The following is an 18,803-nucleotide window of genomic DNA, read 5'->3' on the forward strand; positions in this document are numbered from 1 at the left end:
CGAGGTCTACTGAGACCGTCAACACAGAGGTCTACTGAGACCGTCAACACAGAGGTCTACTGAGACCGTCAACACAGAGGTCTACTCAGACCGTCAACACAGAGGTCTACTCAGACCGTCAACACCGAGGTCTACTGAGACCGTCAACACAGAGGTCTACTCAGACCTTCAACACCGAGGTCTACTCAGACCGTCAACACAGAGGTCTACTCAGACCGTCAACACCGAGGTCTACTGAGACCGTCAACACAGAGGTCTACTCAGACCTTCAACACCGAGGTCTACTCAGACCGTCAACACCGAGGTCTACTGAGACCGTCAACACAGAGGTCTACTCAGACCTTCAACACCGAGGTCTACTCAGACCTTCAACACAGAGGTCTACTCAGACCGTCAACACCGAGGTCTACTGAGACCGTCAACACCGAGGTCTACTGAGACCGTCAACACAGAGGTCTACTGAGACCGTCAACACCGAGGTCTACTGAGACCGTCAACACAGAGGTCTACTCAGACCTTCAACACCGAGGTCTACTCAGACCGTCAACACCGAGGTCTACTGAGACCGTCAACACAGAGGTCTACTCAGACCGTCAACACCGAGGTCTACTCAGACCGTCAACACCGAGGTCTACTGAGACCGTCAACACAGAGGTCTACTCAGACCGTCAACACCGAGGTCTACTGAGACCGTCAACACCGAGGTCTACTGAGACCGTCAACACAGAGGTCTACTCAGACCGTCAACACAGAGGTCTACTCAGACCTTCAACACCGAGGTCTACTGAGACCGTCAACACCGAGGTCTACTGAGACCGTCAACACCGAGGTCTACTGAGACCGTCAACACAGAGGTCTACTCAGACCGTCAACACCGAGGTCTACTGAGACCGTCAACACAGAGGTCTACTCAGACCTTCAACACCGAGGTCTACTCAGACCGTCAACACCGAGGTCTACTGAGACCGTCAACACAGAGGTCTACTCAGACCTTCAACACCGAGGTCTACTGAGACCGTCAACACCGAGGTCTACTGAGACCGTCAACACAGAGGTCTACTCAGACCGTCAACACCGAGGTCTACTGAGACCGTCAACACAGAGGTCTACTCAGACCGTCAACACCGAGGTCTACTGAGACCGTCAACACCGAGGTCTACTGAGACCGTCAACACAGAGGTCTACTCAGACCGTCAACACCGAGGTCTACTCAGACCGTCAACACCGAGGTCTACTGAGACCGTCAACACAGAGGTCTACTCAGACCGTCAACACCGAGGTCTACTCAGACCGTCAACACCGAGGTCTACTGAGACCGTCAACACCGAGGTCTACTCAGACCTTCAACACCGAGGTCTACTCAGACCGTCAACACCGAGGTCTACTGAGACCGTCAACACAGAGGTCTACTCAGACCGTCAACACCGAGGTCTACTGAGACCGTCAACACAGAGGTCTACTGAGACCGTCAACACCGAGGTCTACTGAGACCGTCAACACAGAGGTCTACTCAGACCTTCAACACCGAGGTCTACTCAGACCGTCAACACCGAGGTCTACTGAGACCGTCAACACAGAGGTCTACTCAGACCTTCAACACCGAGGTCTACTCAGACCGTCAACACCGAGGTCTACTGAGACCGTCTGATGCCAAAAGCCAAACATTGTCAGGTTCTCTCGTCCCGTTTGAGCATTTTTCTGTTTCTGCTCCCGATACTGGAAACCGAATCCATGTAGCTTTTAGACATCAGGCGGGATGAAAACGATTCGTTGTTGATGACTTCAGTGTAAAACGCTGTCTCGTGTAAATCTGTTTCCTCCCGAGGGACTTCCTGCTGCATTTCACATGTCAGCAGCTGCCGTCACCGAGAGGTCCTGACCCTTGTCATCCCCGGACGTTTACATCAGCGCCACTTGGGCCTGGTTGCTACGGATACAGCCCATGTGACCCCCCCCTCCTCCTCCGGCCCCCTGCTCACACACACACTTTCACTTTGTGAGTTTTTTCCATTAACCCTCTCCAGATTAGAACGGCCATATGTCGGAGCCTCACAATTGACTGCTGCTGTTAAGCTGTTAAATCCATTACGGAGGAAACGTGAGCTTTCTGTCACCCCGGATCAACTTCCTGACGTGTCGCTGTTTATATTTATATCTAAATCTATCTCTAAAGCTCTGATCTTCATCAACCCGTAACATCAGGAAGTCACGTGACCCACGTTGTGTTTTTCAGCTGGTCACTGTTTATAAAATAAAAGTCACAGATTTGAATAGAACTGTTTTGTGTCTTTGTCCAAAACCTGCTTCATTATTCAGCAGCTGAAACCTCACAAGTGGATTTTACACTCAGTAAACTTCACAGCGGATAATCTGGAAGTTTTGGACTCCCAGAAGACTTGGCGAGGAGTGTCCTTCATAGTTTCAGTCTCTGCGAGTCTGGACTGGGAGGAAGTGTGGTTTTTTTGTTCATCTTTCCAAGGATCCAGCCCTCAAATTAAGACGCAGCTTTTGAATCTCTGTCAATCGAATGTTTTCCGCTCGGGACCAAAACAAGATGTAAATGTGACCTTTCCACTGCTGTGGGGAGGGTTTGGTTTCCTCTGTGCTCATTCAACATGCAGGATTTTGTTTTTAAAGTGCTTAAAATACTTATTTCAATCATATTAACCTTTTGCTGACCTATGCGATATTACTCCACCGAACACATGCAGTCAGGAGGTCAGACGGGTTGTTCACAAACTCCCTGGTTGGATTATTACAAGGGAAATAATTAGTTAAAATGTTTTGTGGCATAAATCTATAAAGGCTGCTTGTTCTGACCTCCTCGGTTACAGCACACATCCACTGAGCCGTTAATCTTTCCGCCCACTGGACTTTTCTGAGCTGTTTTCTTTTGTCCTCCTGCAGTCAGACTGGGTTAGGAACTGTCGTGAAGCTCAGCGATGTCAAAGCGTCTCGAACTTTACACGCTGCATTTTTACACTTTCTCTCACCTGCTTGTTTTTCTTCTTGATAGTAATAAAATATTAAAAAAAAAAAAAAAAAAGCACAACACAACCTTCCTCTGGATTCAGATTTTCCTTCGAGGACTTCTGTATCACGTTGTTGTCATATCACAGTAAAAAAACAAACCAGCAGGACATAGACGCTTGTTATTTACTCTTTTGTAACAGCTCTTCCACTGAGTGTTGAAGTGGTTGAAATGCAGTGTGTCAGGTGTGTCAGGTGTGTCAGGTGTGTGTGTGTGTGTGTGTGTGTGTGTGTGTGTGTGTGTGTGTGTGTGTGTGTGCGCGCTTGTGCACGTGCCACGCCCGCTGCTTTCACTCTGCTGCGGACGGACTGAAGGAAAGCGTGACAGCAGGAGGTGCATGAGAACCACCAGCTGAGTCACGGCTTCAGTTGGTTTTCCTCTCGGCACTTAGTCACTCCTCTGCTCTGTAACCTCTGTTATTACTTCTACGGGAGCTCGAGGTGTGTGTGTGTGTGTGTGTGTGTGTGTGTGTGTGTGTGTCTGTGTGTGTGTGTGTGTGTGTGTGTGTGTCGTGTCGTGTCGTGTCGTCACTGCTTGTTTGAGCTGAGTATAATGAGTACGTGGAGGGAAACATGATTCGCGTTGTTACCTGAGTTGGCCGCACCCTGCTTACTATTCCAGAGAGACTCACATGAGACCACAGTGTGTGTGTGTGTGTGTGTGTGTGTGTGTGTGTGTGTGTGTGTGTGTGTGTGTGTGTGTGTGTGTGTGTCAGCGCTGAAGGCTTTTTTTTTTTACAGCCTTTCTTTCACTCACCAACGCCTATAATTCCAGTTTTATTGTCTGAGTCAGTGAAGGTACACATGTAGCTTCTCTTGGAGGAATATCATGCATAGCTGAAGGAATACTGTGTCATTTAATACGATATGATAAATACTTGCTCTCTTCCTGTTGAATATTTGTAAATCGTTGCAAATATTATCACAAAATTCTTCATAAAACGATGCCCAAAACACGCGTAATATTTCCTTTTGTTTGGACAGGTATCGCCAGAACAGAGTTGGAATCAGCTGACACGTTTAATAAGTGCGACAGTTTATTTTTCTAACTTTAAGCCGACTTCAAAATTGGGAAGCAAAGGACATATTGTGGGAGGTTGGGTTAGGATCCACGTGAGCAGCGCTAACGCCCGACATGACAGTCACACCTGTACGTTGCCGTCGTGTACCGACACGCTGGGAACCGTTGGCTCTGTCACATTTATGTCAAGAAAAAATATATATGTTTATCTTAAAACATAACCAGATCTTCATTTGAACTAATCACACACAAATCATCGCTGTTCTCGTCTGTACTGAATACACCCTTGAACCTTTGACTGAAGAGCCACTTGGCTGTTTTCTGCTCACAATCTGCTGATGTGGATGATTTCTTATAAAAAAAAAAAAAAAAAAACCCGACATCTCAGAGGACTTTTAAATCTTATAAAGTAATGACACAAGAGAGCAGACTTTCCTCAGTCTAACATAAATGTGCATGTTGTTGTGTCCAAAACCAACAGAGAGACTGTTGAAAACCAGAAATCTGAGCGATGCAGCTCAACTGACTCTATGAATGTTTAAAGAATATGTTCAACAAAGATATTATTGGATCATATCAGCAGCGTTTGTGTCTGATTATTATTATGATTATTATCATGTGAAGCACGTTATGTTTTGTACCGGGTCTTAGATGTAACTTGCGGACTCGGAGGAAACTACAGGACTCTTACGATGTTGTTTTGAGAGAGATTTTCTAAGTATTTTTAGAAGCTGCTGGATTTCCAGGTAAAACCGCTGCTGTCTGTCTATACTTGTCCAACCAATCACAGTTGACGTAGTTTATTCATGAAACATTCAGCTGAGAAACTTTTTGGAAAGAACTTTTTCTGTCGTTTGGGGCGACTTGTAGTGTTGTGATCAGATTCTTTGGGAATGTTTTCACGTCGGACTAAATCCTGCGTGTAAGTGTCACGCTGACTTCATGCTGTTTGTTGTGCGGTGGTGGATTTAAATAAGACATGAGGAGGAGTGCTGCAGAGCATGACATCATCCTCCCCGTCAGGAAACACGACCATGTGTGAAAGAAAAGAGCTTCTGCCAAACGTATGCAGCGTTATTGTTTCTGTATGTAACAGTAAATCGTGTGTGTGTGTGTGTGTGTGTGTGTGTGTGTGTGTGTGTGTGTGTGTGTGTGTGTGATGCTGGTGAGAGGAGGCCGCTGGGAGGTTTCAATGAGATGTTTGTTGTGCAGATAAAAATGCGCCGTCTCATTGGGCCACTGGAACCTTGGATTTAGTAAACAAACAAACAAACAAACAAACAGCCCCCCATGAAAATGATGTGATTAAAAGCAGATCGACTGATCTTACTGTATCCGTCTCTGATGACTGAATCTGTGTCACGCTTGGAAGATTTTTGGTTGTGAGAAGCATTTTTATCGTCACGACTTGTTGACGTTGTTGCGTTTTCTGCGAAACAACAGCTGGAAGTTTTCCCCACAACAACTTTAAACATGTGTTCGTGCAGGTGTTGACTTTTAAATAGTTTTCTCGGGGAAAAGCGAACGGAGTGAGACGTGACGAGGACGAAGCTGGGAGAGGAGAGGAGGACGAAACCAGGAGAGGAGGACGGCAGCTCGTTACTATTCTGACGGAGTGCCGGCGGATGAAGGAGGAGAGAGAGGTCCAACTCAAATAACAGCGAGGGAGGTTGGAGAGTGTGGGAGCGTCCGGGGGGGAGGGGGGGACGCAGCTTTGATGGTGCTCCCTTTTTAGATGCTGTCAAAAGAAAACATAAGCTCCGACGTGAATGCAGGAAGATGTGAAGCCTGTCGGTGACACTGAAATGATTGTGACCTGGTTAGGACGGAGAGGACGGGGTCGCCGCGGGTTACCGAGCTCGGCCTCCTCAGCGGGGCCGTGCTTGGTCCTCCTCACCACATTTCTTTGTTGGTTTGAGAGTTTATTGTGAGCAGACAGGTACAGATTCTCACTTTGGAAATTTCTTTTTTTTTTTTTTATTCCTGTGGCATTTTTCACATTTAATTTCCTCTCTGTTGTCTTGCAGTTCCCCGATAGGAGGCACTCCTTTCACAGAGGGTTTAACCCTTTCAGATCCGACCGCTGCAGTCTGATAATAAAAAGCATAAAAACAGATGAATTTCATCCAGATGCAGGAGTGATTACTTTGAGATGCATTTCATGCCGAGCCAGCCCCATCCCCCACCCGGGACTCCATCCCTCTCTCCCTGCAGAGAAACTGCCTGTTCACATAAGCTAAAAATAAATCATGTGACTGAGTGGGCCAACTGTACCGCTCATGCATTACTTATGGAAGTGTTTGGTTTTCTTCCATTTTCCCTCAGAAATATAAAAAAAGGGAGCCCCGGTCCGCGGGCAGATCTCGTGTTGGAGAGGCCTCTCGGGCGATATCCTCCGAACAGCAGCGCTCTCACAGCTCGTCTGCAGCGCCGCTGGTTCATCAGCCTGCATGTGATGCAGCTGTCTGTTGTATTGAAGGATTGTGATGGTTGTCCAGATGTTTGGGTCTGTGCGTTGGGTTTCAGCAGAGTTGTATGAAGAGGCCAATGATTGTATCGTGTTATCGTGTCACTAATTTTGTGTTTTATAGGTGTGATTTCAAGCAAATTCTTCTGAACAAATCCCTGGTTTTGAAAAACTTAATTTGACCTGCGAAGCCGTTCTTCTTGTTTTTGTTGTTTTAATGGCGGCTTACAAACAGCTTTTAGGTGCATTGCTGCCACCTTCTGACAGGAATGACACATTACAACCAGGCGCCAGTGAAAAGAGAGGACAAAAGGACGAATGATTGTCATACATGCTAATGTTTTTTTTTTTTATATTTCAATGACTATTATAATATTTGAAAATCCTGTCCCTACTTTAAAGGTGATTGTGACTCAAATTGTCCATTTCAAATATCCCCTGTAGTTTACAGACCGAAAACCCTGGTTCAACTTTGAGTTTACGTGTTACATACTGACATTTATGCATGTTCAGTTATGTTTTTATCTAAAACTGCTGTTTCCGAGGTCCATTTGCAGCTTTGTTCTGCAGTTTTCCATCTTATCCAACGGTCTTCCTCTGCTGATGAAGTTGGCAGGGAATTAAAGATGATAGGGCTGAATAATGAAGCCAACGCTGACGTGTCAAAAAAAACGCAGTTGCTCTGATGGCCACATGAGGCTGCCTCCAAAAACAAGTCAATCCCCAAAGACCTCTGTGTTAACATACAAAAATAAACATGTTAACAGCCTGGTAAAAAATTTTTTTTTTAAATTTTTCTGTACGGGGGTGAATTTTTCTAAAACACCCCCGTTTGAGTTAAATTAAGGCTTAAATATAATCGAGGATGGAGAGCTTCAAAACTGCTCTTTAGGAAAACCTACGTCCATTGTTTTTACAGTCTGTTGGATTCAGACCTCCGGGGTTTCATACATCACAAACATTCGGAGGTTTAGAGTTCATTCTTGGTTAAACTGTTTGCTTGTGTGCAACTTATTTCTTACTTTGTCCGATTTTGGTAGATTCAATATCGTCTTAACCTTTGAAATTATTCCCAATTGCTAATTGTCCTTTAACATTGTGGTTTGTTTTCACTATATCGATATGAATGATCGATTTCATCACCTATACGTCGCTGCAGTGTGTCAGGATGGCAGAAAATCCTCCTCTAATCTCCTTTGTCCTCTGTGGTGTGACTGGGAAGAGACGACATGGGTGTCAGACAGACTTCGCTTCCTTTCATCTTTTAATCAGGGATTAAAGCTTCAGGAGACGATAGAGCTGCTTTATGCTTCTCATACAGTGGGATCAGACGCCGGCCAATATGTTTACTTTATTTAAAGGTGTTGCACACATACTGCCTCGCTGCAGGATGTGTCAGGTTTGTCCCCCGTGTCACTGAGAGTCTCCGTGATGGCGGTGAGGTTTGAGAGCATCCAGGGTAGCTGCTGGCAGACATACTGAATGAATCATCACTGCTCAACGTGAAGAAGTGAGTGGAGGCTCTGCAGATGGATTTTTTTTTTTTTTTAAGTATGTGTCTGAAAATGTGACAGCTTTGTCCACAGAGGAGTTTGGCTGCGGGGGTCGGCCGGGAGCTCCGTCAGCCCACGTTAGGTCTGGTGGGGCGTAGGAGGATGCAGATGGGCTGTCGGCAGGAGGTTTTAGAAACGTGTGTGTGTGTGTGTGTGTGTGGGGGGGGGGGGGCTTTGCTCCCTGGCCACTTGAATCTATTTCAAGTCGGTCCCGTGACTCAGGGTTCCTCCTCCTCTGTCCGCTCACCTCGGCCGTCCCGCCCTCTCCTCCTCGCCCCCACCTCTTCCTCCTCTCATCATTTCCGTTTCATCTTCTCGTGTCTTCCCGCCTTTCTTGCCCTCAGATTTTGTTATTTTTTTTTACACCTCTGTTTCCTCTCCGTGTTTATGAATCATCCCGTCTCTTTGCCCACGCTTTCCGTACGTTTCCAAATTTAGTCCTGTTTTGTTTTCCCTCTTCGCCGAGGCTGGAGCTGAGCCACATCTTACGATGCCCCTCAGCCATCTCTGGAGATTACTGCAACACTATGTGCATCCATCTGTGTTTTCATCTTCTCCTTCACTAGTTTTTATTTTTTTGTGTGAGTGTGTTATCGTCCTCTCTTATCTCTGCTGCTCTCTCCTTCCTCTGTCATCACTTGTGTTTTTGAACAATTGGGGATTCAGACACATCAGAGAAAGTTAGGAAACTTGGGTTCAGTCCTTGAACGAGTGTTTTTGGTTCTTACCATCGTTTAAGTCTCTTGGTTTGAGAAGAAAGGAATATAATAATATGACTAATACTGACATCATATCTCTTATGTAATGTTGAATGGGGAAAGACTGCATCCAAAAACATTTCGTTTAGATGAGGGTTGTTTATAATGTGAATCAGCTGTTTTCATTCAAATCCAATCAAGTTTAAAATGTAATCTTTCTGTTTTTTTTATTTGCCGCTTCGCCACCTTTTTAAAAACCTTTCTAATATTTAGTGTTTTGTCTTACAGGTGACATCACACAGAAGGGCTATGAGAAGAAAAGAACCAAACTCCTGGTTCCCTACATCATCCACGCTCCAGGTAAGGACTCTGGAAGAATAACGCTCTCGTATGAGAGCAGATAAAAACATGAGATAAGAAGGTATTATTATTATCATACAGTGCATGTAGGTTGCAGTAAGTGCTCTTTTAATAGCTGTTCTCTGTTGCTGTATATTAGGACCCGATAATGCTCACTGCTGCCTCCTAGTGGTGCTCTCTCTTTGCTAATTTACATCCCTAACTTATGGTGGTGTTTTCCTTAAATTCTCACATACAGAGAATACATAAACAAACTGTGGCTCCTTGATGATGGTTCATGGATATGTATATATTTTAAATATATTCTCATTGCCAGGGTATGTAGTGCTATTTATTACACAGCATGTTTCTAAGTTTGTTTAACCGCTGCTTCTATAGTGGCATGTTTACATGCAATAGTCCATAATGTGTATTTGATAACGACAATCCTGCCTTTTTCCAACAGTGGTTCTGGATTACTCTGAAAAAGTCAGATTGTGATGTTCCTGTAAATTTTTCACAATAAAAGCTTTGTTAAGAAATTAAGGCACTTCTATATAATGAAACACTAGAGGGGGGCTTAATTTGAAACATACAAGAAGTGTTGAGTTTGAATTGTCGCATAATGTAGTAACTAACAGGGCAAACGGTAGCGGATCAAAAAGAGGCTTTTATTGATGTCCTTATGTGTTATTATGACAACTTTAACCATTCCATTTGTTTTTATTGTTTCTCTTGCATGCCGGTGAAAACTGGATCTTTTAAGCTCTTAAAAACGTCAATACATTCCAACTTGATCAAAAATAACAGTGACATTTTATTTCCTCAATTGGAGAAAAAAAAAAAATGGTGTTCAACACAAAAATATCACCATAAAATGTTAATATAATAAATGAAAAAACTACTTTTGATGATGTCAGATTCCCAGAGTAGAAAATGTACCAAAACTTACAGAAAAAAGTGATCAATTCCATTTTTCTATGAACATTTTATACCTGTTTTTGCTTCTAAAAGTTAATAAAGTCACGTAACACCAAAATGAGACGAGTCTTGGAAGTTCAAGGTGTCAGCAGATTTTTAGGGGCTCTTTAAAGCTCTGCATCTTGAAACATGACTCTTGTGTTCGGCCGCTGATGTTTCTGAGAGATGGTTTCTTTTGTAAATAATAGATTTTTGTTGTTGTTTATTTGACAGCGCCGCCGCCTCAGAATGACGTAAGGCCTGCAGCTCCGAGTTCCTCCGGCCACGCCGCTCCTCCCGCCAGTTCTTCCAGGTACCGTGAGCGTCGCTCGCGCCGAACTCACCGCAATGGAGGAACCAGAGATGACCGCTACAGATCAGGTCAGCACAAAGCCCCAAATGAAAAAGAAAATCTGTTTCTGTTATTAAGCTCAGATATACCGGGGCTGTTTCAAAGGGACCAATTAAAGGGGGAAGGAAAAACTGGAGCTGAGGCGAAAGAGCACGTGAGGACTGAACCAGGAGCGTTTGTTCAGAAGCAGTCGGTGTGCTTTTCTTTCCTCGTGTGAAACACCAGGCCGACTGAATGATAAATATCTAAAGTGCCTAAAACATTTGCACAGTGCTGTTTGTTTATGTATTCTTTATATAAAAACAGGCTACTTTTATAATAGCAGGTTTTGATTTGGCCTCTTGTTCATTCAGTCACTCCTTCCTCATACAGCATCTTCCATGGTTGACACTGTAGTGAGCAGTGAATTGAAATTTCAGACATTTATTATTTTTTTTTATTTCTACAAATGCAGCACATGGACAAAATGCAGATTTCTCCACTCCTTCGGCCTCTTGCTGCACCGTGGCACGAGAACTGTAAATGCTGATAAAGAATTTCATAGTGCCATTTAGTGTGCATTTCATGCAACTTGACTTATTTAATCGTAGGACTTTTTCAGGGTACTGTGTACTGCATATGTTCCATATGATGATTTTGGACATTGGAACAAAATGGTGGAAAGTAAATATGCAGATTATTTTGACCACAGCACAGAAACAAAAACTATTAAGATTTTCTAGTTTGATTGACAGGCCTGGGATGCACTCAGCTCTCAGCTATATCCAGAGATGGTCATTTCAGGCTTCAAAAATCAAAAGATGGCAACGGAGACACAGCCCAAAACAAAACTTAAATAACACGACAAAATACTGAATACCGAAAGAAATGAAGTGGTTTTATGTTTTTCATTTAACTCGGTTTCATCTCATTTCCTGGTGTTTTCCTCAGCCTGTTAAACGACCTGTCACCGCTGCACTCACCAACACACGGTGTGTTCACGTGTCTGTGACGCCTCTCTCGCTGTACTTCCTCATTTATTCTGCGTGAACGATTTCAGATTTGTAGCAGTGAACCAAAGTAGCATGTATGAACATTAATAACCCTCCAGCTGCCCACACACACGTCAGTGTTGATTGGAGTCGCGAGTAAAACGCACCACAAGCCCCGCTGCGCTCTTCGCCGTGGAGACGGCCCTCTTCCTCCTCCTCCTCCTCCTCCTCCTCCTGGACATGTGTAAGGAGTCAGCCTCTCCTGATGTTTCTGCGTGAGGGTGGACGGCAGCGCATTATGAGAGCGGATGATTTAACTCGGAGCACTCTGTGCAGCAGAATGCCAGTTATGTAATTATGGTCCCCGGTGCTGCGTAACGAGCTGTGCTCCGTGATTTATTTAAATCTGTTGACGTCTGAGCGGAGACGATTGTCCCCTCGTTTAATAGAGGTGGTTTTTTTTCTTTGAGGGGCCTTTTTGTCGCACATGTTGTGCTACACGGTCTGAATGTGTGGCCGTCCACGTGGTGCGTTTTTAATGTACCTGTGGGAAGCACCTCTGCGTCGTGTTACCGCGTGTGCTTGCCTGCGTGGGCACGTGAGTGGGATCAAACCAACCTCTGTTCTCGGCTCGTGGTTTCCGGTGTCGGAGGGAAAAACGCTGTCATCCTCTGACAGTGATTTTCTTTAGACTTCTCACCTGAGATTTTTCTTAACAATTTAGGATACTGTTCCTTTCAGAAAACTATTCCTGAATCACAACTATAATGGTGCAATAAAAAAAATACTGGAAAAGATCAAAGCAGTTATTAATTAACTTTTGTTTTTAATTTTGTTTTTAAATTCAATTTTTTTTTTTTTTAAATGTCCTAGTCTACAACTGTCTGTCTTATTATTGGCCTATCAATCATCTGTTAAGCACTTTAAACTGCACTAAAACTGTATATAAATAAAGTTATTTAAACTTTATTTGATTGGAGGTGATGTTTCCCATCCTGTCGGCACAGATCGAGTGTGTTTTTATAAGCCTTCAGCAGAGTAAACCTGAGTGAATTTATTACCTTTCAGAATATTTAATATGAAAAATCTCTCAAGCAAAAATTTGTCAGATGTTTGTTTTTCTTCTTTTTTATCTAATAAATCCTCTCCCAACTCACCAGATTCATCCTGCCAACTCTTCTCTGGCTGAATGAATCACTTTGATGTTTTTTTCCTAATAGAAAAACTAATATTTGTACTAATTGACTGCATTTTGATTGATATTATACTTTTTCAGAAACTGCAAAACTTCTATGGCGACACAGATGTTTTTAAGTTGGCTGAAGAAATCAGAATCTAAACCTCATATCCATACCAGAGTTACCTCCTTCTTTGCGTTGAGATCCACTAATCTAGAGGATTTTCAGCTCAATGAAATAAATCAAACAGATAATAGCACTATTCAAGCAGCAGTTCATCTTTAAAGTACGGTAGTTAAATAAGATAGTTTACAAAGAAAAAAAAAACGGGTTTGGACAGCGAGAATCTCTGATAAAAGGCAAAAGAAGACCATGACGGTGTGTTGAAAGGAAAATGTTTCTTGTTGAGTCCATTTAAAAAAACCTTTCTCTTTGTTTAGTTGCTTTAAATCAGATCCAAAACTACCAGAACCAAACTGTTCCCAACCTGAAGAGTTTATTGCTCTCTGTCTGTGCAGACATCCATACTGAGGCAGTACAAGCTGCCCTGGCTAAACACAAGGAGGAGAAGATGGCTCTCCCCATGCCGACCAAACGGCGTTCCACTTATGTGCCGTCGCCCATCAACACTCGCACACCACCAGGTAGGAGATTAAAAAGGACGACGCTGCAGTTTTAATCTTCAGCGTGGACGCCGATTGTTTACTTTGATCTCTCTGTTTTCAGACTCTTCATCAGGCTCTGAGGACGATGCCGTGCGCAGACAGTCGTCGGCGCTCGCCCCGCCGCCTCTGCTCAACCCCAACACGCAGGGCCCGGACTCCTGGATGAACCGCTCTGCCCAGGGCTCCTCCACCTCCTCCTCGGCCTCCTCCACCCTGTCCCACGGAGAGGCCAAACCGCAGCCTCAGAGCCAGTCTCAGCCTCCGCCGCAGTACAAGCCGCAGTACCAGCCTCTGTACCAGCCGCAGCACCAGCCTCAGCACCACCCTCAACACCAGCCTCAGCACCACCCTCAGCACCACCCTCAGCACCACCCTCATCAGCAGCCTCATCAGCAGCCTCATCAGCAGCACGAGCAGCCGCACACCACCGCAGTGATGGACATGCTGGCTCACAGCCGCATCGGTGAGGCACCGCTTTTATTTCTGAAGGTGCTCAAATATTCACGGTGTTTGTTCAACAAGTTCCAGAGTTCTTCCTGAGGTTTGACTGAACTTTAACTCATCATCATCAGGGAATAAAGACGCACTGCGGTCGAGAGCTTTATGTGTCCCAATTTATGACGAGCAATACGGCTACTTTTTGCCGATTCATGAAATAACCAGCGGGGTCTATAAAATGATACATTATACTGAGTCAGACGTTTTTCATATTCATAAAGGTTTATTTATTTATTTTTTAAATATGAGATTAAATGTATTTAATTTGATGGTTAACTGTGACGGGGTTTATGGGAAATGCAGTTTAATCATGACTTTAATGACCAAGAGTCACAGAATCAAGAATCATCCAGCAGGTGCTAGATTTTTAGTAGCTGTTGCATTATTTAAAGAATGTTTCTGACTTTTTATATATTTCTATATTAAGTTATATCAATTTTAGAACTTAGACATTTTTGGAAAATTTTTGCATATGGTTCTATAAATTCAGAAAATATATATATGATGGACTAAAATATTTTCTGCTATTTCTGTGATGTGCACTATGCTAATCATTTTGGGAAGTGATCACAGCTGACTGTTTCCTTATTGGTTTAAAAATAACCAAAATTTGTTTTTATTTGACTTTAAAATTTTGCCATTTCCTGCAACTTCACATAATAATCATATGAAATGCTGCAAACTGCATCACAGCTTTGGAGAATATCAATAATTATAACTTCTCCCATGAAGCCTCCACCACTGGAGTGTAAACATTTAAAAAGCTGTAATCATCTAATGAGCCGTTTTAAACCTTGAAAGGTCCAATAGGACCATTTCTATAAGTTCTACTGGAGCACTCGAACGCCTGCTTTAAAAACTGAAGGACACTTTGCTGTTCTCCCTGCAGCCCCCTCAGAGAACAGCGCCCCCCCTCCAGATGTGACAGCTGTGGCCCGTCCGGCCCGAGGCCCGCGGGTCGACCTGCCCTCCAACACCGCCGCCCGAGGGATGAGCCGCGGCCAGAGCCGCTCGAGCATGATGGAGACTGCGGACGGTAACGAAGACGCAGCTTTTTCGTAACTTCGGTGTTTTGCAGAAGCCCGTGTGTGATTTCTCTCTCTTCAAATAAGCTACGACGTTTTATTAGCCCGACTTTTACTGCTCTTCTCTTCTTCTCGATCTTTTCCGCCCTGTCACGTGTTTATTTGACTGGCTAATAGGACGAGGTAATCTCCAGAGTAAGGACACTCCTTGATGTGTGACGTGTTTGCTGACTCTCCCTCCTGTGTGTGATGAATTATTAGAGAAACAAAATGCAACCGAAACAACAAGCAGGCACAAAGTGACTCCTCCTGTGTGATCCCCAAACCGAGAAACCTCCGTCCCACTTCTCACCGTGTTCTCCTCGTGTCGACTCCACCTTTCCTACGCTGCTGCTTTTCATCCCTGAAAGATATTACAATCAATTCCAGATAAATAATGATTTTTAATCAGTTGATCAAATCGTTACTAAACGTGTGAGATGGGATGAAGAACAGCAGGTTATGAGATGGTAAAACAGGAAGTGTTATGTCACTGTGTGTTTGAGCCACGGTGTGTTTGTATGACAGTGTGTTTGCCCCCCCCCCCCCCCGCAGGAGTTCCTGTGAGCAGCCGAGTGTCCACGAAGATCCAGCAGCTGCTCAACACGCTGAAGAGGCCGAAGAGGCCGCCGCTCAGCGAGTTCTTCACCGACGACTCGGAGGAGATCGTGGAAGGTGCGCTGCCTTCAGGGAACACTTCAACATAGCGTGACATCATATCCTCAAACTGACACCGGACCAGATGCAAACAAAACCACCCTTGGTGTCTGCATCCTATAATGAGGAAAATAATCAAATGGAGGATGCAAAGCTAAAAAAAAAAAATCGTGATTATTTGAGAACATTTTTCTCTGTTTTTTAGAAAATGCACAATTAGGTACCACAAATAAGTCACAGATTTATAAGTTGTAATTATTGGCTTTTCTACTGGTTCCTAAAGTATTTCCTAATGCTTCACGGATTAGTTTTAGGTCTTTAATGAGAGCAGTTGTGAGTTTGCCAGGTTTCATTGGGTGTATTTGGTAACAATGAAGCTATAAATGTTGGTCAATATTAAAAACTTTGGCTTTTAGTAACTCGTTAAGTAATTAGTTGGTAATAAATTAAGTTTAATTCAGATAAGCATAAAAGAAGTCCGACCAGAGGGATTTTCCACAACCTGGCAACCCAAAAAGTGAACATAAATCAGTAATGAATGACTTTTTTTTTTTATCAGTAATTTATATAGACTGGCTTATTAGAAAGTGGTACTAATATTTTCTTACATATTTGGAACCTTTAGCACAAAGTTACAAAGAAAAACATGTAATGAATCTAATAATGATGAATGCTTATTCGGACAACATGAGTTTGTTGTGATGTAAATTGGGGGCATAAATGAATTTATACAGCATTGTTTTCTCTTTAATATTTATTGTTAGGTATTTTGATGATTAAAATGATGATAAAAGATGAGAGATTAGAACAGGGATATACAGAACGGGCCGGCAGTTCCAACAGGCCTCATTTTTCCTCGCTGACATCCATAACGGACCTCATTCATCTGTAACAAACCTAAAAGCGCTCTGTTGTCTGTTTACCGAAGTGCCGGAGCTGGACCCCAACACGCCGAAGCCGGAGGGTCGTCAGATCATCCCGGTGAAAGGGGAGCCTCTGGGGGTGGTCAGCAACTGGCCCCCGGCCCTGCAGGCGGCGCTGGCTCGGTGGGGGGCCACTCAGGGGAAGAGCCCCGCCCTCACCGCTCTGGACATCACGGGCAAGCCGCTCTACACGCTGACTTATGGTGAGACACGAGAGCGAACACGCAGGAGCCTCGAAAGGAAGTTTAACTCAGTGATTTAATGTCGTATGATGCTGGAAGGTATTTTTTATCTTGATAATATAAACATGTGTGAACTCTGTGACTTGAGATTTTGTGACAGTAGTAAGATGTATTTTCCCCTGCTGCCTCCCCCCTCTGCCCCGCGTCCCCCGCCCTCCTCCCCCACCCCGCCTTCTGTCTGTTAGGGAAGCTGTGGAGTCGCAGTGTGAAGCTGGCCTACACCCTCCTGAACAAGCTGGGCACCAAGAACGAGCAAATCCTCAAACCTGGAGACCGAGTGAGAACACACACACACACACACACACACACACACACACACACACACACACACACACACACACACACACACACACACACACACACACACACACACACACACACACACACACACACACAGATGGAGGGGAGATTTTATTTAGCACCAAAATGTCAGTATTAGAAACAATAACATGTTGTCGTCCTTAATTTAAACATGCATATTACTGTTTTTGAATTATCTGTGAAAGGAGAAACGGTTTAGAAAGCATAAATAAATACATGTTTAAATGACCATGTGGTCTGTCTGTCAATATCTACAAATATCTCTGCAGCTGCTGCGTTATTTGGGATCAAAGTTTTACCGGGTGCTCGATGATGCACCCAAAAGACATTTTGACATGCAGCAGAAAAAAAGTCAGTTTTGACCAACATCTGCAAAATGATTCCACGACTTTCCCATCAGCCTCAGTGGCTCTGTGTATTTAGTGCTAGTTGGCGACTGTTAGCATGTCACACTCAACACAAATGGTGAACACTGAAGCCATTATACTGTATAGATTAGCATGTTAGCATGTTAGCAGGCCGGAGTTAGAATCTAGCTCGGAGCACCTTTGTGCCGATGCACAGAGCTGTTAATGATAATGATAATAATAATAATTACAAATAAAAACTTTATCTGTATAGCAGCTTTCATACAAGAAATGCAGCTTAGCGTGTTTTACAGCAAGAAAATGACAGGCAGTGTTTCACATAAAAAGAGATATAAAGAAACATTTAAAAATATAGAAAACAAATAAAATGCATAAGAACAGATCAAATGCTTAAAATGCATAAAAAGACAACACATTAATAAAATAAAATGGAGTTATATATAATATATAGTGATGGCTGTAGATTTGTGGTGTTACCAGCATCTACAAAGATGTCAATGTGAAGTTCGTTTTGTCGGTAGGTGGCGCTGGTGTACCCCAACAGCGACCCCGGGATGTTCTGGGTGGCTTTCTACGGCTGCCTCCTGGCTGAAGTTATACCTGTTCCCATCGAGGTGCCGCTGTCTCGCAAGGTAGGAAAACAATCACGGGAACATTTGCAGTTATAGAAATATTACATGTCCTCACCTGAGCGTGTTTTTTTGTTTGTTTTACCTGTTTGTGGCGTTTTCAGGATGCAGGAATCAGCCAGGTGGGTTTCCTGCTCGGCAGCTGTGGTGTCGGTTTGGCTCTGACCAGCGAGATCTGCCTGAAAGGTCTCCCCAAGACCCCGACCGGGGAAATACTGCAGTTCAAAGGTCAGCGAGATCTGTTTGGAAAAAAAACAAAAACATACCTCAGTCTTTTATGAAATATTGCTGACAGTAAAACATAGTTTAGCTTCGTTTGGGTCAATTTCAGGCTTTTTGGGCACGAAAGTGTAAGAGGAAGTGACATTTTTCTTGAAATGGTTTTGCGATGATTGACTTAATTTTCTATGATAGGCTGGCCTCGACTAAAGTGGGTGATAACAGACTCTAAGTACCTGACGAAGCCCTCTAAAGACTGGCAGCCGCACATCCCCACCGCAAACACCGACCCTGCTTACATAGAGGTAACAGAGCTCAGCTGGATTTTTATTAACGTTTGTTGTTGGACTTCTGCAGCTCAAACTTTTATTTTGAAATGTTAAAACAACTTTTTGCATCCTGTTTGTGGTAAAAGACATTAAACAGCAGCGTATTTGTACCCGCATGTTCCTCCCTGTGTAGTACAAGGCGAGTAAAGATGGCACCGTGGTGGGAGTGGCTGTGTCTAAAGTGGCCATGTTGACCCACTGCCAGGCCCTGACGCAGGCCTGCAACTACTGCGAGGGTGAGTGGAGTCGTGAAAACCTCCTCTGAGGTTTTCATCATCAACATGGCTGAAGTCACTTCTGTCTTTCCGTCTCCATTTCC

General features: G+C 43.9%; 1 protein-coding gene across 2 annotated transcripts in view; it reads left to right on the forward strand.

The window, feature by feature from the left end:
• Positions 1 to 18,803, forward strand: part of dip2bb (disco-interacting protein 2 homolog Bb) — a 44,467-nt gene that overhangs the window by 10,044 nt on the left and 15,620 nt on the right. For both annotated transcript variants that reach the window (XM_069155123.1, XM_069155133.1), the window contains exons 2-13: positions 9,058 to 9,129; positions 10,303 to 10,449; positions 13,088 to 13,213; positions 13,296 to 13,697; positions 14,622 to 14,768; positions 15,352 to 15,471; positions 16,382 to 16,579; positions 16,804 to 16,895; positions 17,829 to 17,939; positions 18,041 to 18,164; positions 18,351 to 18,460; positions 18,618 to 18,720. In XM_069155123.1, coding sequence (XP_069011224.1) covers positions 9,058 to 9,129; positions 10,303 to 10,449; positions 13,088 to 13,213; positions 13,296 to 13,697; positions 14,622 to 14,768; positions 15,352 to 15,471; positions 16,382 to 16,579; positions 16,804 to 16,895; positions 17,829 to 17,939; positions 18,041 to 18,164; positions 18,351 to 18,460; positions 18,618 to 18,720 — 1,752 coding nt within the window. The remainder of the gene's footprint in view (positions 1 to 9,057; positions 9,130 to 10,302; positions 10,450 to 13,087; positions 13,214 to 13,295; positions 13,698 to 14,621; positions 14,769 to 15,351; positions 15,472 to 16,381; positions 16,580 to 16,803; positions 16,896 to 17,828; positions 17,940 to 18,040; positions 18,165 to 18,350; positions 18,461 to 18,617; positions 18,721 to 18,803) is intronic.

The sequence above is a fragment of the Embiotoca jacksoni genome, unplaced genomic scaffold, assembly GCF_022577435.1.
Source record: "Embiotoca jacksoni isolate LCO1_2020_lvr unplaced genomic scaffold, fEmbJac1.0.p SCAF_1, whole genome shotgun sequence".
Classification (NCBI taxonomy): Eukaryota; Metazoa; Chordata; class Actinopteri; family Embiotocidae; genus Embiotoca; species Embiotoca jacksoni.